General features: G+C 36.2%; 1 protein-coding gene across 1 annotated transcript; it reads right to left on the bottom strand.

Moving 5' to 3' along the window:
- Window positions 1–2112: 2112 nt before the first annotated feature.
- Window positions 2113–3550, bottom strand: LOC143549519 (uncharacterized). The gene is made up of 5 exons (XM_077040416.1): window positions 3210–3550; window positions 2889–3119; window positions 2740–2801; window positions 2405–2479; window positions 2113–2334 (listed from the first exon to the last, which is right to left on the bottom strand). Exons 1-5 carry the CDS (start codon window positions 3513–3515, stop codon window positions 2223–2225), a joined length of 786 nt encoding a protein of 261 aa, XP_076896531.1. The 5' UTR covers window positions 3516–3550; the 3' UTR covers window positions 2113–2222.
- Between the last annotated feature and the right edge of the window lie 16567 nt (window positions 3551–20117).

The raw sequence follows: 20117 nt of genomic DNA, 5'->3' as shown, positions 1-20117 counted from the left end.
ATTTCGCGGCCACGCGCCCGAAAAATCACGCCCACGCGCCCGAAAAAGAGTCTGGAATGACCATATACTGTCACCTCGCCATAACTTCTTGCACGTCCTGAAACTGTCAGAAGAAACCGTCAGAACACGCTGACGTCCCTTCAACAGGTCAGACTGTTCTTATCCTTTCACCAACTCTTCGAATTTCAAAAAAATTCAAAAAGATTCAAAAGTAAGCGGGAATATACCCCTTACCTTGGCAACCAAGTAACTATAAGACAGGTGCGAGTACAGTGTTAAGGCAAAACCCTTCACATACTTAGCACCTGCAGGGAATTGAAGCCAATAATACCTCGCCAACCAAGTAACCATAAGACGGGTGCGGGTACAGTGTCAAGGCAAAACCCTTCACATACTGAGCACCCGCAGGGAATTGACGCCAGGAATACCTTGGAAGTAAAGTAACCGTAAGACGAGTGCGGGTACAGTGTCAAGGCAAAACCCTTCACATACCTAGCGCTCCGCAGGGAATTGAAACCAAGAAGGATCTTCTGGGCCATGCTTGCGGAAACGGGAATAACATCCCCGCATAGCGGGAACGTCGAGAACTACATTGTTTGAAGCTCCAAGATGGAATTGGTGGTTTTAACATAATTGATCACTATGTTCAAAACTACCAAAACCTCATGGAGAATCTACACAAGTGGGACTCAACGCTCCTGACTTGCGAGGAGGTTACAGACCTACCCGCATCATACCCAAAGATCAAGCAGGAAAGTCGGGAATTTCTGCAAGTGACATTAGGACTTCCGCGGGAAGAATCCCCATGGAAAACCTTAAAACTAAACCCTTTTCAAAACCCTTTGCTTAAGTCCAAAAGTTCACCTCACTTATTAAACATTCATGAGAAGAACATTGGACTGGGGGGCTTGAAGAGGTAGGTCCCAGCAGAGCCCAGTTGGACCCGCAGGACTCACCTTGAAGAGAGACGTCTGCGCGGAAACCAACTGGATCCGCAGGACCCACCATGCTCAGAGACGTGACGTCCTTACGCGCAGTACGCAAGCTGTTCCCGCAGGAAATGCCTCCCAATGGTGAAGTACTCCGCCTGTTCCCGCAGCTGCGGATACAAGCCATCAGGGAAGGCCACCCGCGCAGCAAGGCTACACGCACAAGGCACTTAGCCCTCAAAATACTTCAGTAATGTCACCTGAAGAAGGAATGAGCAAAGCCGGGAACAATCCCGCACAAAGGCGGGAGGGGGAATACTCCCACCCAAATGAGCCAGTCCGTACGATACTGGAGGATCTTTTGTACTGTACCTGACGAGGTATGGGCAAAAGATCTAACCAGAGATACGACAGCTCATTGACAACAGTATGGCGAGCAGCATGCTCTTGTACTGTATGTCACTATTAGCCGCTGCCTACTTACCAACTCCTGTCATACCACGTGCATAGCCTACAGTTGGTGGAAAAGGAATAGTACACAGCAGGCCTGGTCACTGTCAGCCGCTGCCTACCCACCAACTACCAGCATGGCACGTGCGTAGGCCACAGTTGGTAGAACAGGAATACTATTCAGCCGGCTATACCTTCTTGGAAACCTACATTCGGCTATAAATACCCCAAATGGTATGATCATCTCATCTTATATCTTATACCTGATATCTGCTCTAGCAATCTCTTAATATACACTTATATTCAAGAGCAATCTAGTCTGATTCTCACGCCGGAGGGTGGTCACAAGGAGGTACCCCCCCTTCTCAGTGACGAGCTCACGGTGTCTGTTTTGCAGGTTATCAGAAGAACCATCTTCGCCGGATCTAACCCCTCGTGGGAAACATCTATTTAACCCCCAGATTATCCGTAATCTGCCCGGGGGTAATTAGTGTTTCTTCAATTAGTATATCATTCTGTATTTGAATGCATACACATACATCTACTAAACTAATAGACATATATCTCTCTATATATATTTCACCATATGTTACATTAATATTTTGAGCTAAAATGAACATGTAAACATATGGAGACATGTTTTCATGACTCATAATACTAGTCAGGCAATGTTAGAGCTTTAAAACAAAAGTTTAGTTTAAATAATTCTTAAACCGAGCTTTCTAGTGCGCAGTTTGTGGGTGCTTCTCGTTAAATTTCTCCTTGAGCTTCTGAAAATGAGTTATTAATATAATTAATAAATACTTAAACAGAAACTATTCGATACGAAAAGTCGAAAATGAATTAGTTTCTTGCATGTTTTCTTCTTGCAGCTCTATCCTCCGTCCTCAACACGAAGGGAGACAATATAGTTGGAGATTCTAATTTACTTTTGTAAGCAGTAAACGACTTTGAACTATTCGATAAAAGTTGCAGATTCTCAATAAATATATAGATAACGCATATAAATATTTATGCAAACTTACACTGCTGATAAAATGTGCCATTTCGGGCCAGTCGATTTGGTTCCAACCTTTGTAGTATGAGCAGTTGTTTCAATCCTTCAAGATGCATAAAAAAAGCATCAAAATTAAATTCCTAGAATTTTTTTTTTCTTCTATATTTTTTCATTGACAAATAAAAGGATCCAGTTATAATAGAGAGGCAGGTAAGCGGGCAACAAGCTGCGCCGCTACCCCCTTTTGAATAGCAAAACCAATCCTAGTGAAAACAAAGTTATCGTTCTTCGGCGTCGAGTTACTGTCCACGACCCGCTGAACTCTTTTCAAAAAAATATTGAAATTTTTTAAACTTTCTTTACCTTCTATTTACCGAAAGGGTTGCCAAAGGCTGCTTATTATTATTCACCCCATTCACAAATGCCTATAGCAAAACCATATATAATCTTTAGTTACTTGAATTAGCAAATGACATAATAAATTAATAACGTATACGATAAAAAAACATCACCTTAGCAGGGGTTTTCATAGGCGTTACACTGCGTTTAGGCGTTTGTGAATTAACACTTGAAGTAGATTTTGTGCTTTGAGTTATTCTGCTAGATTCTTTCACAAAACTAGAATTCATTAACACCTTCAATGATTTTGGAGCCAAACTCCTTTTTTCAATGTAACCGTTCGTTGTAACGCTTTTGGTTCTCGGAGTTTCGATATTGTCATTTCGGTGATGCACAGTTTTTGACTGTAACATAAAAGAATTCTCAAATTTTTTTACCAATTTTTGTTTATTTAACTAAAAAAATTAAAACAGTTATTGTAATAAAAGTAGTACCTTTAACAAAGGTCTCTTCATTAGAGACACCTTAATATTATTATTAATATCTGCATCTACTATGTTATTTTTAAGTGACAAATCAGCAACCTTACTAGCAACTTGGTGAGCGTCGGCTGCAGCCGCCTTTTCCTGCTCTAGTAAGGCGGCTGCAGCGGCTTTTTGGGCCGCAAGTTTCTTGTAATAAGCATCAAAGAAAGCTTTCTTCTCAGCAACAGATCCAGGCTGAGTGTAACTCTTGGCTTCTTCAACATAACATTTTTTAGACACATTTGACCATTTTTCGCAGCCTAACAAATCTGACATCAACTTAATCTGAAGAGATTGAAATATTAAAAAAGGTTTAGACTTTTGTACACTTAATATCAAATAATCACTTGGGTATATTTAGGGGTGTTAAACTGGTCAGTGGCGAAGCTTGGACAAGTTCGTCAAGGGGGACTCAAAATGTATTAAAAAATTCATAAACGCAGGGGGTCGGACTCAAATTTTAAGTCGAAAACGGGTAAATTTACACTGCGTAAAAAAATTTTCGGGCAAAAATAGGCAAATTTACACCGCTGCGCAAAAAAATAAGGGCCCGGGCCCTCACTAACCTTCGCCCCTGAAACTAGTCATGTTCGTGGGATGGCAGATCCAACCCTACACGAACCTGAAAATCATGTAAGACACATGAACCCGAAGACGACCCGCATATTCACGGGTTGACCTGAACACGACCCGTTTGACCAGAAAACTATTTATCTTTTATTGTTTTTACATATTAATACTTTGAATTCACATTTTTATAACAACAAATATAAAATTTATATAAAACTATCACATTTTAATTTTAAAATATTATGCCAATTTCCTTTTTAGTTTTAAATATTCACACAAGACACCCAACCAATTTAACTTATTACATAAAAACACATTTATAAAAATTAAAATAAAAAATGGGCAAATGGATCAACCCAAGAACCCATCAGATCAATCCAAACCCGACCCATTTAACTAAACAGGCTCACGTTCCAAACCCGCGAATTTCGTGTCATGTCAGAAATTCCCACCCCTAGTCCCTAGAGAAATGAAAAAATATATTGTTTCGAGTTTTATGTGAGACTTGAACTCATTGGAACATTTCATTGAATGGTGCTCAAGATACATGAACATTAACGAGACGTACCTGATTGTCGCCCTTACGATGTATACGAGTGTCGTTGTAAGAGAAAGAGCGTATGGAGTTAGTTTACAAATGACAAAATCTACACAGTAGAAAACAAACAAGTAGTAGTTAGTTTACTTAGTTTATATATGGAGGATATGTTTTTTTTGTCACAATTAAGTTGGTTACTTTTGCTGCAATAATTTGAATTTCAAATGTAAATGCAAAAGGTTAAAGTAGGCGTTACAGGAAAAGTGCATGATGGTTCATTCTTTTTCATGCTGCACTTTGGACCACAGCTTTAAAAACGAAACAAATTATTTAATGGACTTTTGGTTTTATTTTATATATATTGTATTAAGTGCTGAGATACATGTCACCATAGTGGTTAGCTTGGTACCGGTACTGATTTTGATAGAGTTGATTGTAGCTATGGTCCATGTTGTGAAACCCATAACGTAACTTTCAACCTTGTGGTGGCAATTTCGCAGATATGGCCCCTGTGGTGGTCATTTTTTTGCAATCGGGACCCCGCCGTGAACCGAAAGTTTGTTTTCTGCAAAAAGACTATTATACCTTTACAATTTGCAACCCTTTGGTTTTACGTACATGCAATTTTGACCCTTGGTCTTTTAAAAGATTTCCATCCAAATAAAATTAATAACAAAACCGTGTACCATGGGTCGCGTCTAGCCATACCAAGTATAACAAACGCAACCATCTGGACTAAAATGATTGTTGATAAAAGTTTGGTTATACTTATTGAAATACACACACCACATATTCATCCCAAAATAACTTAATAATATATATAAAAAAAAGATTAATTTAACATAAAGAATGCTTTGTTCATCATACTCTAAACTAAAACAAGTAACCATTAATCAATCTACCTTGAGATTCAAATCAAACACAAACCCAGATTCAAATTCCAATCATCAGCTCATTATCAATATCTTTTTAAACACAAAATCGATTAAGTTGATGGAGAAAATTGAACCATATTGATTCAACTGTAACTGTCGCTACCACCATAGCCACCCTTCGTTGTATCGAAGTCAACACCCTTCGCTGTAACCTACTCGGTTGCCTCCTCGATTTCATCAATTCTTAACCACAATAGAATTTATTCTTGTGCTCTAGCTTGTCTTCGTGATATGATTCCAAGCTTCGATTTTAGCAGTTTCTCTAACAAAGAGACCGCCCCCTCTAAAGCCCAGCATGCATTGGCGAGCACTCTTTTTAGTATAATCGTTCACGACATGGACTCACACTTTAACATGAAAAGTAGACAAAAAGCCATTTTTGAGTGTCTACAAGCACCACATGCTCAAGATTTTCTTCTTGCTATCCCTATAGATGGGTTAGGCCAGCATATGTCTCCAGTGGAGTATCATAGTATCCTTAAGTATCGCCTTATGATTCCTCTATTTCCGGTTGATGAGATATGTCCTGTTTGTCGTAAAGCGTGTTTAGACTCATATGGGGAGCACACGGTGCACTGTAAAGAGCTCCCGGGGTTCAAGTACCGACACGATCTGGTTAGGGATGTGCTCTTTGATATATTCAGGCGAGCTAGAATTTCTGTTAAGAAAGAAGCACCTGTGAATTTCCTGACTGACCCGTCGGAGGGAAGATCATCTCTTCGACCGGCTGACATTTTGGTGTTTGGATGGATAGGAGGGAAACACGTGTGTGTGGATTTAACAGGGGTTTCTCCTTTGGTGGGCTTAGGGAGTAGTGGTTTCGCGGTCGGTCAAGCCGCATTAAAAGCTGCTTCAGGTAAGGTGGCAAAACATGAAAAGGCGTGTCTTGACAACCAACATGTATTTATTCCTTTTGCTTTTGACACTTTTGGTTTCCTCGCGCCTGAAGCTGTGGAGCTACTTACCCGTGTTCAGCGGGTCATGCATAGTAATGTTATGACTCCAAGATCAGCAAATATAGTTTTTAAAAGATTGGGTTTTGCGATTCAAAAAGGGGTAGCGGCGCAGCTTGTTGCCCGCTTGCCTTCTGTTTCGATGTAATCCAATAAACAATTGTATGATTAAGATATTAGAATTTATTCGGTTATTGAAACAAGAACGAAGGAAATTGGATTTGTTTTGAGATATTTGGGGATTTAGGTTTTCTTTAGAGGTGGTTTGCAGGTGGTGATCGGATGGTGTTAAGGTGGAGGTGGTGGTTGTTGCTAGGCGGGCTTAGTGACACCGGGTTTGTTGTGAGGCAGTCTGTATTAAAGACAGAATCGGGGAAAATTGCAAAGCATGAGAAGGTCTGTGCCGGGAATCAACATGCCTTCGTTCCTTTTGCCTTTGATACATTTGGGTCACTTGCCTCGGATGCTATTACATTTCTGAAAAGAGTTCAGTGAGTCGTGCACATTAACACATCGATGCTGAAGAACTGTAACCTTGTTTTTAGTAGGATCAGATTTGTCATACAAAAAGGAGTTACGACGCAACTTGTTGCCTGCTTACCTGCTGCTCTATTGTAATTGAATCAATTGTGAAATTATATTTCAAGAATTTATACAGAAAAATCAAGAATATGTTTTGATCCATCCAGGAGTAGATTCTTTTTGTTCCATTGTGTTCGGCCCAACTAATTGAAGTCAAGAGAACCGATTTCCAAGCCGCATATGTTACTCATAAAATGTAATAAGATGATGAGGTGTTTCAATATCTCTTGAACAAAGCATGCATAAAACCCAGAACAACTAACGCTTCATTCGAAAGGTTAGCCCTAGTCAATAATCTGTTAAGAGAAAAACAGGCATATAAAGATGTTTATTTATTTATTTATTTTGAAACACTTTGATTCCATTTAGTTTGTCACAAGAACATGACTATGTTATGAGAATTGTACCACGTAAACGAAAATATTAAAAACGATAACTAATAATAATTAACACCATCAAGATAATATAAAGTAAATTGCAATATGTATTGTTATTTGAATATCTTTTTAAAAAATATAAAATACAATCACGCACCTTAAATTATACATGAACAAAAAATATTCCACTTAAATCAGACTATAATAATGTATTAATCATCGTTTTATCTGTCATATGTCAACATAAAATCTATATTAAAAAATAAAACAAGAACACAAAAACATGAAAAAATAATTATTTGAGATGATTTTGTGTAGATTATAAGATCTCAAAGTAGATACCAAACTATATGTTCCAAATTTATTGAATTATGAGCATGGATTTTATTCTTCTCTAAATCCAAATAGCTAGGTTGAGAAATATTCGGGCACATGCATAAATATGTGAGTGAATAAACGACAAATTTTGTGGGCTGTGTGAGCATGGATCTTGGTTTTTGTTATCATTTAAGCATCTTTTTATTTTTCTTTTATCATTATATATTTTATTTAAGCAATTAAAAAAGGTAAGGTCTCACATGTAATAAAAAACAGGGGATTTCAGGCGGGGGCAGGGGTCTCCGGTACTTGAGAAATGGAGATAAGTGGGTGGACCAGTGGCACGTCCGTGATTCAAATTAGTTGTTCAATATAACATTTTTATTTTCATTTTTGTTATTGTTAGATTACGATATAAGTACTCGAGAACCTTATATTCAAGGTTGGCCCTGAGATTTTGAATGCCCAATACGAGCACTTAAAAATTGCCCTTGTATAATTTTTTATCCCCAAAATAGCCAATGAAACACATTATTAGGTTATATTTACAAGTTCATTACCTCATTACAAGACTTAAACCCGATAACATATTATTATATTAACATATAGCATATTTACCTGTGTCGCCTACTTATAGGCCTTGTTTATGGAGCCTGTTTGGGATTGAGTTTGAAAACAGCTTATAGGCTTATTGGTTTTTTCAAAAAGCCATTTTGAAAAACCAGGTTTTAGGCTGTTATAAAAATGTTTTTTCACGCTTTTAAAAAATTAAAATAAAAGGGATTTTTGTAATCGTCAAACACCTTTTAACTTGCTTTTTGAAAAAGCCAAGAAGATGTTTTCAAACTCAATCCCAAACATGCTCATAGTAACTTTATTTTTATTTTATTTTATTATTTTTTGAGTAATAAATGTTTCACTGCTCTATTTTACACCAATAAATAATGCTAAATTACGTCTTCGCCCATACTAGACCTCCCATCTAAGAGGCAAATGCCTCTACCAAATGGGCTAGTTTGACTTTGACTTACAGTAACTTTATATATAGACATACGAGCTACATGATAAGACGCACGGGTTCATCGTAGCACGTGTTAATTTTCTTTCAACTATGATCTTTTTGTCACGAAGCGTGCCATTTGGTTATAGACTTATAGTCTTGTGTTAACGTATCCTATAAACTTATTTAATAACATAATAAAATGGTCCGACATATGTTGAAGGCGGACAAAAGGTGGTCTCAAGACCTCAAGATATGGGCACTTTTACCTCAAATTACGAAACCATATGCAAATGTCTTTTGGACCATACCATATCCTATTTGATAAACAACATTGTACCAAGGAGATGTTTGTTTTTTTTCCTAAACAATAAAATAACTCACGTTGAATGTTTGTAGATACAATAGACAGTTATTGTTGAGACAGTCATTCGCTGATCTACCCTTGCGTTTATACGCTTAAGTCATTAACCCACCCTAATCAGTGACGAATCTTGAACACATAATATTGGTGGGCCTGAAGAGTTTGAACAATAGTTTGGATGGGCCAGACACAATATATATAATTTTATTTTTATTTTTCAGAAAAATTACACTACCGAATGCAAAAGTTGGGTGGGTCGCGTCGTCATGACGCGCCTTGACCCACACTAAGATCTCCCTATGACCCTAACTAGAGGTATTCAAGGTCAAGTTCCTTTGGTTTTAATGAAAACTCTAGCCGAAAAAAGTTAACAACTTTGTAAAATTAGAAATGAGACTGGTTAGATTGATTGGGACGACGGGGTAGACTAAGAGGTGGTTTTTGTGGTTTCAGTCTTTGACGGGTTGAACACTTTAACTATTATTTATTTTGTTAAAACTGCTAGTTTGTAATAAGATTTTGGTATATTGGTTTTTATTAATCATAACTATCATCTTTTGGTCACTACTGGACCTAACTAACGAATTGGCTTACGATCCCATCTTTTAACGTATTTGTCCCCAACGGTCCGCGACTAACAGAATCCTAACGTCGTTACTTGTGGATCGCCGGAGAAATGCTTTTGGTCGGGAAAGTCGTATTTTTTTGCCAGAAAAATCAATCTGAGCACCACCTGAACGCCGCCACCAGCTCTAGCTGACTCACCACCAACCAACTACCACCACTTGAGCACCACCAGCCGACTCCGACCATGGTTTTAGGTTCCGGCGACCTTAATAATTGGGGATTTTACTAGAAAAAAGTTCCTGAAGGTCCGATCTAAGGTTACAAAGACGTTTGGGGCGAAAATGTTGAGTTTTCCGGCCAAAAACGTTTTTCCGTCAACCTGCAACTAACGGCGTTAAGGATTCTGTTAGTAGCGGACCGTTGAGAACAAATACGTTAAAGATGGGAGTGTCAGCAGCCAATTCATTAGTTGGGACCAACAACGACTAAAAGATGATAGTTGAAATTAATAAAAACCAATACACATAAGATTTTAAAATGATAAATGAATATAAAATAATGTAAAAGAGATGGTAAATGTAAAATGTCAGTTCAATTTAGACCATTAATCAAACAATTAACTATTAATACGAACGTTCGAACAAACTGTCAAACCGATCGACTTACTTTAGTTTGATCGGTTCATAATTCATACAGTTTTAATTGTTTATTAACACCAAATCCTAAAGTCATCATCAACCTCTTCTAATGATTGATCTATACTATCATTGCCATCAACACAAGCTCTTTTCTCTTCCACATGCTCCACTTTCCAACTTCAAACTGTCATCAATCACCTATGACCAATAGGTATTTTCTTTCCATATTTATGAGAATCCATATTTACGGGAAGTACTCGGACATCATAAATTATAAAAAATTAATTTTTAAAAATATAAATATGTCAAGATTATAAGTTTACTAATATTTATAGAAAAATACATGAATATCAATATTAATCAAACGAACACATTGTCTAAATTCGAGTAATCGCAGAGTAGCTCCGAGTTGCTGAGTGTTTATGAGTTAATAAGTGCTTAGATCCCAATAATCACCGAGCAGCTCTGAATTAACGCCTAGATTCAACTCTAAGGAATATAAGCCGAGTTGAAGAAAGGGTCTCGAAAAGATGCCGAGTAGCCAGTACTCGACCGAATTGATCGACTTTTACACCATCCATAATATTGTATTATAAATTTTTTAAACGACCAACGAATAAAGTCCGATTACCCAAAGTAACCCAATGACAAAAGGCCTCCAGACTCCTGCGATCGCAGCCAACGCTAGGTAGCTCAGCATACCATATTATGTTCCGGAAAAACCTGTCGTCCGAAGACCTACTATTTTAAAACCTGATTGAGATCGGATTCAAACTTGAAAACTTGTAGCAAATATTCTATCATTGTGACCAAAAAAAGAAAAAACTTAAAATATATTATTTACGTGGAGTATATATAATAAGGGTTAGGTTCAAATAAGAAGTTTGATTTTTCTAAGAATGCTAGGAAGGAGGATATTTTAGTCTTAACACTTTAATATCAAAACCCACTTAAATTAATTTCAAAAACCCACTTACATCTTCACTCATCTCCTACAACCGCCACCACTCCACCGCCCACCGCCACCACAACCGTCACCCACCGCCACCACCTCACCGGAAAAGTTCACCGCAAAAGTCGTCGGAAAACAATCCACGAGAAATTTCGCCTGAAAAATGGCCGAAAAATTCACCTAAAAGTCGTCGAAAAAAAGTCACCAGAAAACGGCCGCCGATAAAAACACAATGGAAAACACTATGAAAAACACAATTTAAAAAACACAATGTAAAAAACACAATGGAAAAAAACACTATGAAAAAAAACATAACGATAAAAACACAATAAAAAACACAATTGTATGGCACAATGTAAAAAACACAATGATAAATACAATTGTATAACACAATTTTGTAAAACACAATTTTGGTAAAACACAATACGTAAAAAATCTACTAATTTTTTTTAATTTTTATATATCAATATGGTACTCATATAAAAGATAAAAAGACACTCGTTATTATGGTGAATCTGTTTTTCAATAAAAACGTCGTAAAAAAAAGTTATGGACGTTTTAAAATGATGGGAGAATTTGACATGTGTCTTACATGTGGAGAGAAAAAGTCAACAAATATGTTATTCTTTTTATGCCCCTCCCCTTATTTTCACACATGATTTCCCCCTAAACTAATCTCAACTCTCGATGTTTAAAATCAATGAACAAGATTACTTCCTATCCATCCAACAAAAAATATACTTCCTGTTATAACCTAACTCTATATAATAATATTATAATTAGGAGGTTTGGTCCCGCCAATTAAGCAACCTTCCACAGCCCAGCCCATGTGCCTTGACGCCTATCAATAAACATTAAAAAATATATAAAAGACAACTTACATCCTTTGAATATTTTAATTTAAGTTAGGTACCCAAACTTTTATTTTTTAATTACATTAACCTTCAAGACTAGTATTTAACAACCAGCATCCACACCTTTACCTATCACAAAAATATAGCAAAGGAAAGACACAATCAAACCAAACATGATGATCATGAAGTTAATTAGGTCAAAATTGTCTAGAAGTTTTTCCAAGTTATGTTGCGGCAAGGCGAAGAATAACGTTAGTGAAAGCAACAAAGTTAGTCCACAAAGTTGTGACATGAGCACATATGTAGAAGCCAAATGGGAATTGCGACCTGGTGGAATGCTAGTTCAAAAGAGAGATATAGGAGAGGAAGGCGTTAAAGAAGAAGTTATGGCAGTTAGAGTCGTAGCTGGTCCGCGGTGGCATGACATATCCATCCACCCTACTTCTACTTTTGGTATGTCATCAATCACCATATCAAGTTTTAGGTTTTTGTGCAAATAAAAAGTAATAATTGTGATCGATCATGAGGTTTATTAGTTTTTTTTAAACTGTCATGGAATAAAAAACCGAGCTCCAAACAAACTATTCGGAGCTGAAAAAAACATTTACATCAATAAGAGTGGATTCTTAATCCACTCATCCCAAGCGACTCTAACTTTGCGATTTCTACTAGTGTACCATAAAAAAGAATAATGAACAATATTCTTGAAAATCTCTTCACTTCTAACTTTGTGCGGCTAAAAAACAATCTTATTTCTGAATCTCCAAAGAGTTCACCAAGTTGTAAAGCAAACCATTTCAATTAAAACTTTTTGTTTCAAACTAATACGAGCGTTATCCAATAACATCAACAAAGTTGATTATTTAAGATAGTGTGTCTTTTCTTCATTAATTTTAATTACCTTGATCATTTGTATAGGTGAACTGAAAATGATATTATCAATGGTGACTGGGTTAGAGCCAAAAGAGCAAAGACTATTGTTCAAAGGGAAAGAGAGAGAAGACGAGGATTATCTACACATGGTCGGGGTTAGAGACAAAGACAAGGTGCTAATGTTTCAAGATCCGGCCACTAAGGAGAAGAAACTTGCCACGAGTACGATAATAGCTTCTTATCGTACGATTATTGTATAACTAATAGTAGTTATGTGTCATTGAATGATAAGATTACTCCTCTTAAAAGTCTTAATCTGGCTTCTTAACTAAAGGATTTGAGATAATATATATTGACTAGTGTTTTGTTTCATATTGCTTAGCCATTAATCCTAGAGACTTTGTATGCTACCTTTCTAGATTTTAGGTGTTCAAAGCCAAGAGCCCAAGACTATGTATATATTTTATTTCATGATGTACAAGTGCCCAAGACTATGTATATATTTTATTTCATGATGTACAAGTGTATTATGTTGTTTTCTGTTGTCTAATTGGTTGAAAAAATTATTTTTTTAGTTTTCCATATTTGTTGGTTGAACAAAATAAGTCAAGTTACATTAACATTAGTTTTTAATATATCATCAAACGTATGTACACTTTATTCAAATAATCTTAATTGACCTATTTATGTATCAACTTATAATAGTTATTGCAGCTAATTAAAATTCATAAACATTATTAATATTTGAATAGTTATTGCTTTTTGTTGAATAAACGTATAGTTTATTTAGTTCATATTCATATAAAATTGGCGTGGAAAAAAAATCTCATAAACTTTCCGGGCTAAGAATCCAATATTCGGTTTGGACTTACTGAATTCAGTTTGATCGGGACCAAAAATAAGATCTCAAACCGAATAACCCTAAAACAGCTAGAAACTTAAGTAGTCTTAAGCCAAAGAACAAGACCAAAGAAAAAAATATATATAGTAGCCAAAGATGAGAAAACCTTTTTCATAAACTAATGGGCTTTTTAAAAAAAATAGTATTATATTTAAAAAAAGGTTGGTTATGATAGTAGTACGAGATTTTGGCATGCAATGGGTTTGGTCAGTCGTAGGGATCTGAGGGGTGGGATCGAGATGACTTAGTTAAACGAGCTTATTAAGTTGTTTCGGAGATTTTGAGTTTTGTGATGGGCCGGATAAGTGGATTTGGGTTATGGATCTTCATGATTATTACGGTGAAAGAGAATAGGAGTCACACTGATATGTCTCACCGACGAGATGGAATAGATTTCTACCTTGGAAAGTTAATATTCTATCATGAAGGGTGCTTCTTGACTGGCTTCCTACTAATATGGTGGCCAATGGAACTGAATTCAAGTTCCGACAATGTTATTTTCCCTCTCTCTCCAGTGTTGCTAATGTTGTTACTAAAACATGTTTAATACATTAACTTCTTGTCCCTCACTTCTCGACTTTATCAGTGACGTGTATCCATCCAATAACCTGATTCGGTATCAAGTATCAACACGTTAAGCATATTGATATTGATATTCATTTTGTTTAGGAAAACGTGGTAATGACTCGTATTCACGTTTTCCATGTTCGATCAACCTCCCAATATGTTGATTGTTGGCATCTGGGTTTGTCATTCCCTCTTTGTATTACTTTTAGCAACATTTTGAATGTTTGTGTTCCTACTTCCTCCCGTTCAATTTGCATTGGTGTAATAAATATTGTAATTAATAATATTTAAATATTGTATTGTGTTTATTAGGCCCATCAGCCCAGTTAGAACTTAGGGGGTGTTTGGTACAGAGAATTGGAGGGTGAGAAATGGAAATGGAAACAATTCTCTTGTTTGTTTACGAAAGAAAGATGTGAGAAATGGAAATAAACCATTTCCATTTCTCCATTTCCTTTTCTCTAAAAAAAGCGGAGAATTGATTTCTCTAGGGTTTCATTTCTCCATTTTCCTCCTTTTCATTTCTCCCATTTCTCCAGCCTCTTCAACGATCGCATACCTCCACTGGAATCATCTTCTTTCTCCAGCCTCTTCTGACCTCCACTGGAATCCCAATCCAATCCAAGGCACCCCTTCTCTGGTACGCTCTCTTTCTCTACTCCTCTGATCTTGTGTGAGTCTGCATATTGAAGGTATCAATTCGTTTTTTTATGCTCATTACATGTTAACAAATCCAAGGCCCGAACCCGTGTGTTAACAGCCCAAACCGGTATCCTAACAACTACCTAATGAAATAAAGCTTAAAAACCGGTTACATCATTGTAACCTAAACAAAATCATGAACTAACCAAGAAATATACAGTCTAAATGCTGATATAATCAAGAATATTAATGTGCTAAGTTCGTATTATAACAGCCCTCAAAACAGTGGCCACTCTCATGGCCAATCGGTTAATATTTTCCATGTGAAATAGTTTGAAAAACAACTCGTCTTGCAACCATTGAACCCTGGAACTTTATCACATATTTTCCAGCAACTAGGTATCCTTTTTTGTTTGTATAAAAGTATTTTGACGAAGCTATAAAAGTATTATAAAAACCGCGCCTTAAAATACCCTGAAACGACAGTTAAGTGGCTCGTTGATCAAGAACTGAACCCTATAGTCTAAGTACCGTTGTGATATCATTTTAACAGCCCACATATATTATTTTAAACATATAATCTGACCCGAACTTGTTTGATGTGAAAACATACATTTTAAAACCGAACAAAAGGCCTAACGGGCCCAAACGAACCAAAGCCACTATTAAGGTTCCGAGAACCCTATTATCAGTATGAAACTTTTATTAAGTCATTTGCAATATATTATAACTGGCCCAGGACCGTGTTGTGGTGAGGAACCAGTTTTAGTCAATAAATGTGGCAAAGGGCATTCTTGGAATAAAAATATGACAGGTATATAACTAAAACTACAAAACAGAAAATATTGATTTTAAAACAGAAAGCTGTAAGTTAAACGTGTTTATTTTGAACCCTGAACTTTGTATAAATCAGCCCTGAAAGATACCTATAAACCGTGTGTTAAAAAGCATCCGAACCGGCACTTTGGTAACCCGTTTTAATAAGAAACGACACCTGCAGCCTACATGATATTATGACATATTTTTGCAGCCTTAAATATACTATTTTGATTATATATAATCTGATCTAAAACTACTCTAAGTGAAACATCGTATTAAAGCCAAACTAGAACCCGAACGGGCCAAAAACCGGACTCGTACTCGTTAGTGCAGCTTTAAAATATTTTTAAAACCTACGTAATGTAAAACAACTTATTTTTATGTACTAATACAGGTCGTAACACACTTGTTAACCAAAGATGAGTTTTGTTAGAAATGCACCATAAATGTGCTAACGGGCCTAAACCGAAACAAAGCCATATTTCGGTTCCGGGCAGCCTAATAGCGGTATTAAACTTTTTTTGTAAATTATTACCACGTATTTTAACAGGTCCCGACATGTTTCGCAACTAAAACCAATTTCTAAACATATATAAAAAGGCAAAGGGCATTTTCGGTAATAAAGTGAGTTGGGTATAAACTTACAAGTTTGAAAAAAAAAGTATAAGTTTATAACAGAAAAATTAGACTATGAACCTCTTAAAACTTACAACGTGCAGCCCTTAAAACCGAAGCCAAACTTGTTGGCGTTTGGTAACCCGTTTAAGTGAAAACTAACTCAAAAACCAACCCGACATGCGACTCTATTAACTTTTGAAAATTTAACAAAATTTCCAGAAGTTAAGTGTACATATTTAAGGTCTTAAACTTGGTAAAAACCAGCCCGAGAAATTAATAATAAACAGAGTACTAAAAAGCAACCGAACCGGCATTGTGGTGACACGTTCGATAAGAAATAAGCCGTGCAACAAAAGTAACAACATGATATCTTTTTGCAGCCATAATATCATATTTTAATGACATATATAAGTTTGGTTCCTCTGAACATGGTGCGCTTATTATAAACTATCGTGGATTATATTTTGGAGTTATTTGTTTTTCTTGAATTTTCTTATATTTTTATGTGTAGATGGCAAGATCACCTTCCAGAAAAAGAATAGTTGCCATAGGTGCATTTTATGTCATTTATGTTACGATTCGTTGGTGGATGTTGTGTACTTATCATTTGCGTCGGTCGATTGAGTCAATGACTTTACGTACAAAATATTTAATGAGTTACCATAATAGGCGTGAAAACATGGTGAGGATGGTTTATGAAAGTGATGTTACGAGTGTTGTTAACATAAGAATGAATATACATGCATTTACAACACTTTGTGATATGCTAGAAACTAGAGGGGGACTAAAGAATAGTAAAAACATGCTAGTCGATGAGCAAGTTGCTATGTTTTTACATACCCTTGCTCATAATGCAAAGAATAGGATACTAGTCAACAGATTTCATCGGTCCGGGGAAACTGTAAGTTGGTATTTCAAGTTAGTCTTAAATGCTATATGTCGATTACACAAAGAACTCTACAAGTCACCCGTGCCAGTGCCAGATAATGAAACTGATGAAAGATGGAAATGGTTTAAGGTTAGTCAAACACATTTTTTATTAAAGATATTTTTTGCTAACATACATTAGTAAGTAATGATTTCTTTTAACTCAGGGTTGCTTAGGAGCATTAGATGGAACATACATTAAAGTTAAAGTCCCTGCTATTGATAGAAAACCTTATAGGACAAGAAAAGGGCAGATTTGTACTAACGTACTCGGAGTATGTACGAGAGACCTTTTATTTACGTATGTCTTAGCGGGATGGGAGGGTTCTGCAGCTGATAGTAGAGTTTTGCGTGATGCAATCAGTAGACCCAATGGTCTTAAAATAACTCCGGGTATGTGATAGACAATTTTCAAAGAATATACATAGATTTAAGTATGATAATTAACATAGAATTTATGGTTAATTATAGGAACATACTACCTTTGTGATGCCGGTTATACAAATGATGAAGGATTTTTAACTCCATATCGAGGTCAACGTTATCATCTTAACGATTGGTCTCGTCTTCCTACGAATGCTAAGGAGTTCTTTAATATGAGACATTCATCGGCCAGGAATGTTATAGAAAGATGTTTCGGAATGATTAAAGATAGATGGGCTATTTTGCGTGATAACTCATATCATCCCATAGAGTTCATGCCACGTATCATCATTGCTTGTTGTTTATTGCACAATTTCATACGAACAACAATGAGTGAAGACCCTCTTGATAACGAAATCCCAGTAAATCACACACAACCTGCAAATGACCATGACAATGTTATTTCTATGATCGAGCCCTCACAAGAATGGACCGATCGTAGAGACCTTCTTGCTAATGAAATGTTTAATAGTTGGACTGCGATGCGTGCGCAGCGTGCCAATAATGTTTCTTAATTATGTTTGACAATTATGTATTTTTTTTTTGTAGAACCAAGGATGTTTCTTATTAATGTTTATTTATGCACTTTATTTGTTTCTTATTAATGTTTCTTGTTATATTTGTATTTGTAGTTACATGAATTATGATTTTTAATTGTATAATTATGCATTTGTACGTAGAAATGGCAGATTCAAATATAGTGAGAGGAGTTACTCGGAGCAAGCATACCTGGACAAATGATGAAGATGCAAAGCTAATTGATGCATTAATGGAGATACATGCATCCGGAAAGTATGCTGGTGCTGACAATGGATTCAAACCAGGTTATTTAAATGGTGTTCAACAATTGCTAGATGTAAGTCTTCCTAACTCTGGCCTCAAAGCAGAACCACATATAAAGTCTAGGATGAAGACATGGAAGACACACTTTAGCATTGTATATGATATGGTGCATACAAGTGGGTTTGGTTGGGATGAACAAAAATGTTGTATTATTGCCGATGATAGTGTTTGGAATGAATACGTGAAGGTATATTCTAAAAAATATATTTTTTAGATTTTAAAATTTTAGTCTAATTTATTTGTAATTGTCTTGTAGTCTCACAAAGGTGCTGTGAATTTTCGTGACAAGTCATTTCCTTTCTATGACAAATTGTGTACCATATTCGGTAAGGATAGAGCTACTGGTAGTAAAGCAGTTGACCTTGGAGAAGAAGATGTTGTTCAAGAGACGCAAAAATAGCTCACCTGTTGATATTGAAGACTTTGATTTTGTTGATGAAGCCGTTCCAAATGTTGATAGATCTGAAGGACAAACAGGAAGTGTAACAAGCAAGCGCAAAAGAGGTAGAAGCACGGATGCAGATGAGATATATCGAGAGTCTTGCAAAGATATCAAGGAAGTTTTGCTTCGATTTGGGGAGATGGTGGGTGAACAACTTAGCAAAGAAGGTATGGAGGCTCGTGAAATCTATGAAAAGGTTAGTGATGAGTTGAAAGCTTTACCAGGTATCACTACGAAAAAACGGTTCAAAGCAGCTCATTTGATTGGTAAAGATGTGGATCTAGGACGTTCTTTTCTTGCGTTGACAATAGAAGAGAAAATTGAGATGGTCGAGTTGTATACCGATGGTTCAATGGGATAGTTGTGTATGGTTGAAGTATGTTTTGTATGTGAATTGGTTTTAACTATGGTTGATGTTTTTTGCTTAAAAACTATGTTTTGTATGTGAATTGGTTTGATCAATGCATATTTTGGTTGGAATTTATGCATCTTTTTATATGTTTTTTATTTTTTAATAAATATTTGTTATGAAAAAAATACTTGTGCTAATGATAAAGTTGATATAATTCTCTGTTTATTTCCTATGTACCAAACAAGAGAAATGATTCTCAGCTATATTTCTCTACTGAAATCTCTGTACTACCAAACAGAACAGTCAATTCTCATTCTCCAGACCAATTCCCTTTCTCTGCAATTCCATTTCTCTATTTCATTTCTCTGCAATTCCATTCTCTGTACCAAACACCCCCTTAGGGTTTATCCTTACATGTGTATGGGCTCACACGTTCTAGAATCAAGAGAGAGTACATATATTTAGAGAACTAGAGGTGCACAAATCGGGTTTTTCAAATATTTGGTTTTAGGTTTTGGGTTTCAGGTATGGAACTGGGTTCTGGTGTGATCAGATATTGGTATTACCCAGGTCGGGTTCGGGTCCATGTATTGTCCTTAAAAACCATACCATATGTATCAGGTTCAGGTCGGGAATAGAACGAGTATTTGAATACCTTATTTCCGGGTATTGAAGAAACCCTATTTTTAGGGTTTTTTTAGGCTTTCTTTCGGGTATATATTGGACTTTTTAAGGGGTTGCACCTTTTAGGATTATTTTTTCAGGTATTTTTCGGGGTAATATCGGGTATAGATAAGGTATTTGAAAAAACCCGGGTTTGGGT

This window comes from Bidens hawaiensis, unplaced genomic scaffold (assembly GCF_021521415.1).
Source record: "Bidens hawaiensis isolate Kalapana, Puna unplaced genomic scaffold, B.hawaiensis_p1.1 tig00015640_1, whole genome shotgun sequence".
NCBI classification, from domain to species: domain Eukaryota; kingdom Viridiplantae; phylum Streptophyta; class Magnoliopsida; order Asterales; family Asteraceae; genus Bidens; species Bidens hawaiensis.
This window is presented reverse-complemented; position numbering and strand designations above follow the sequence as displayed.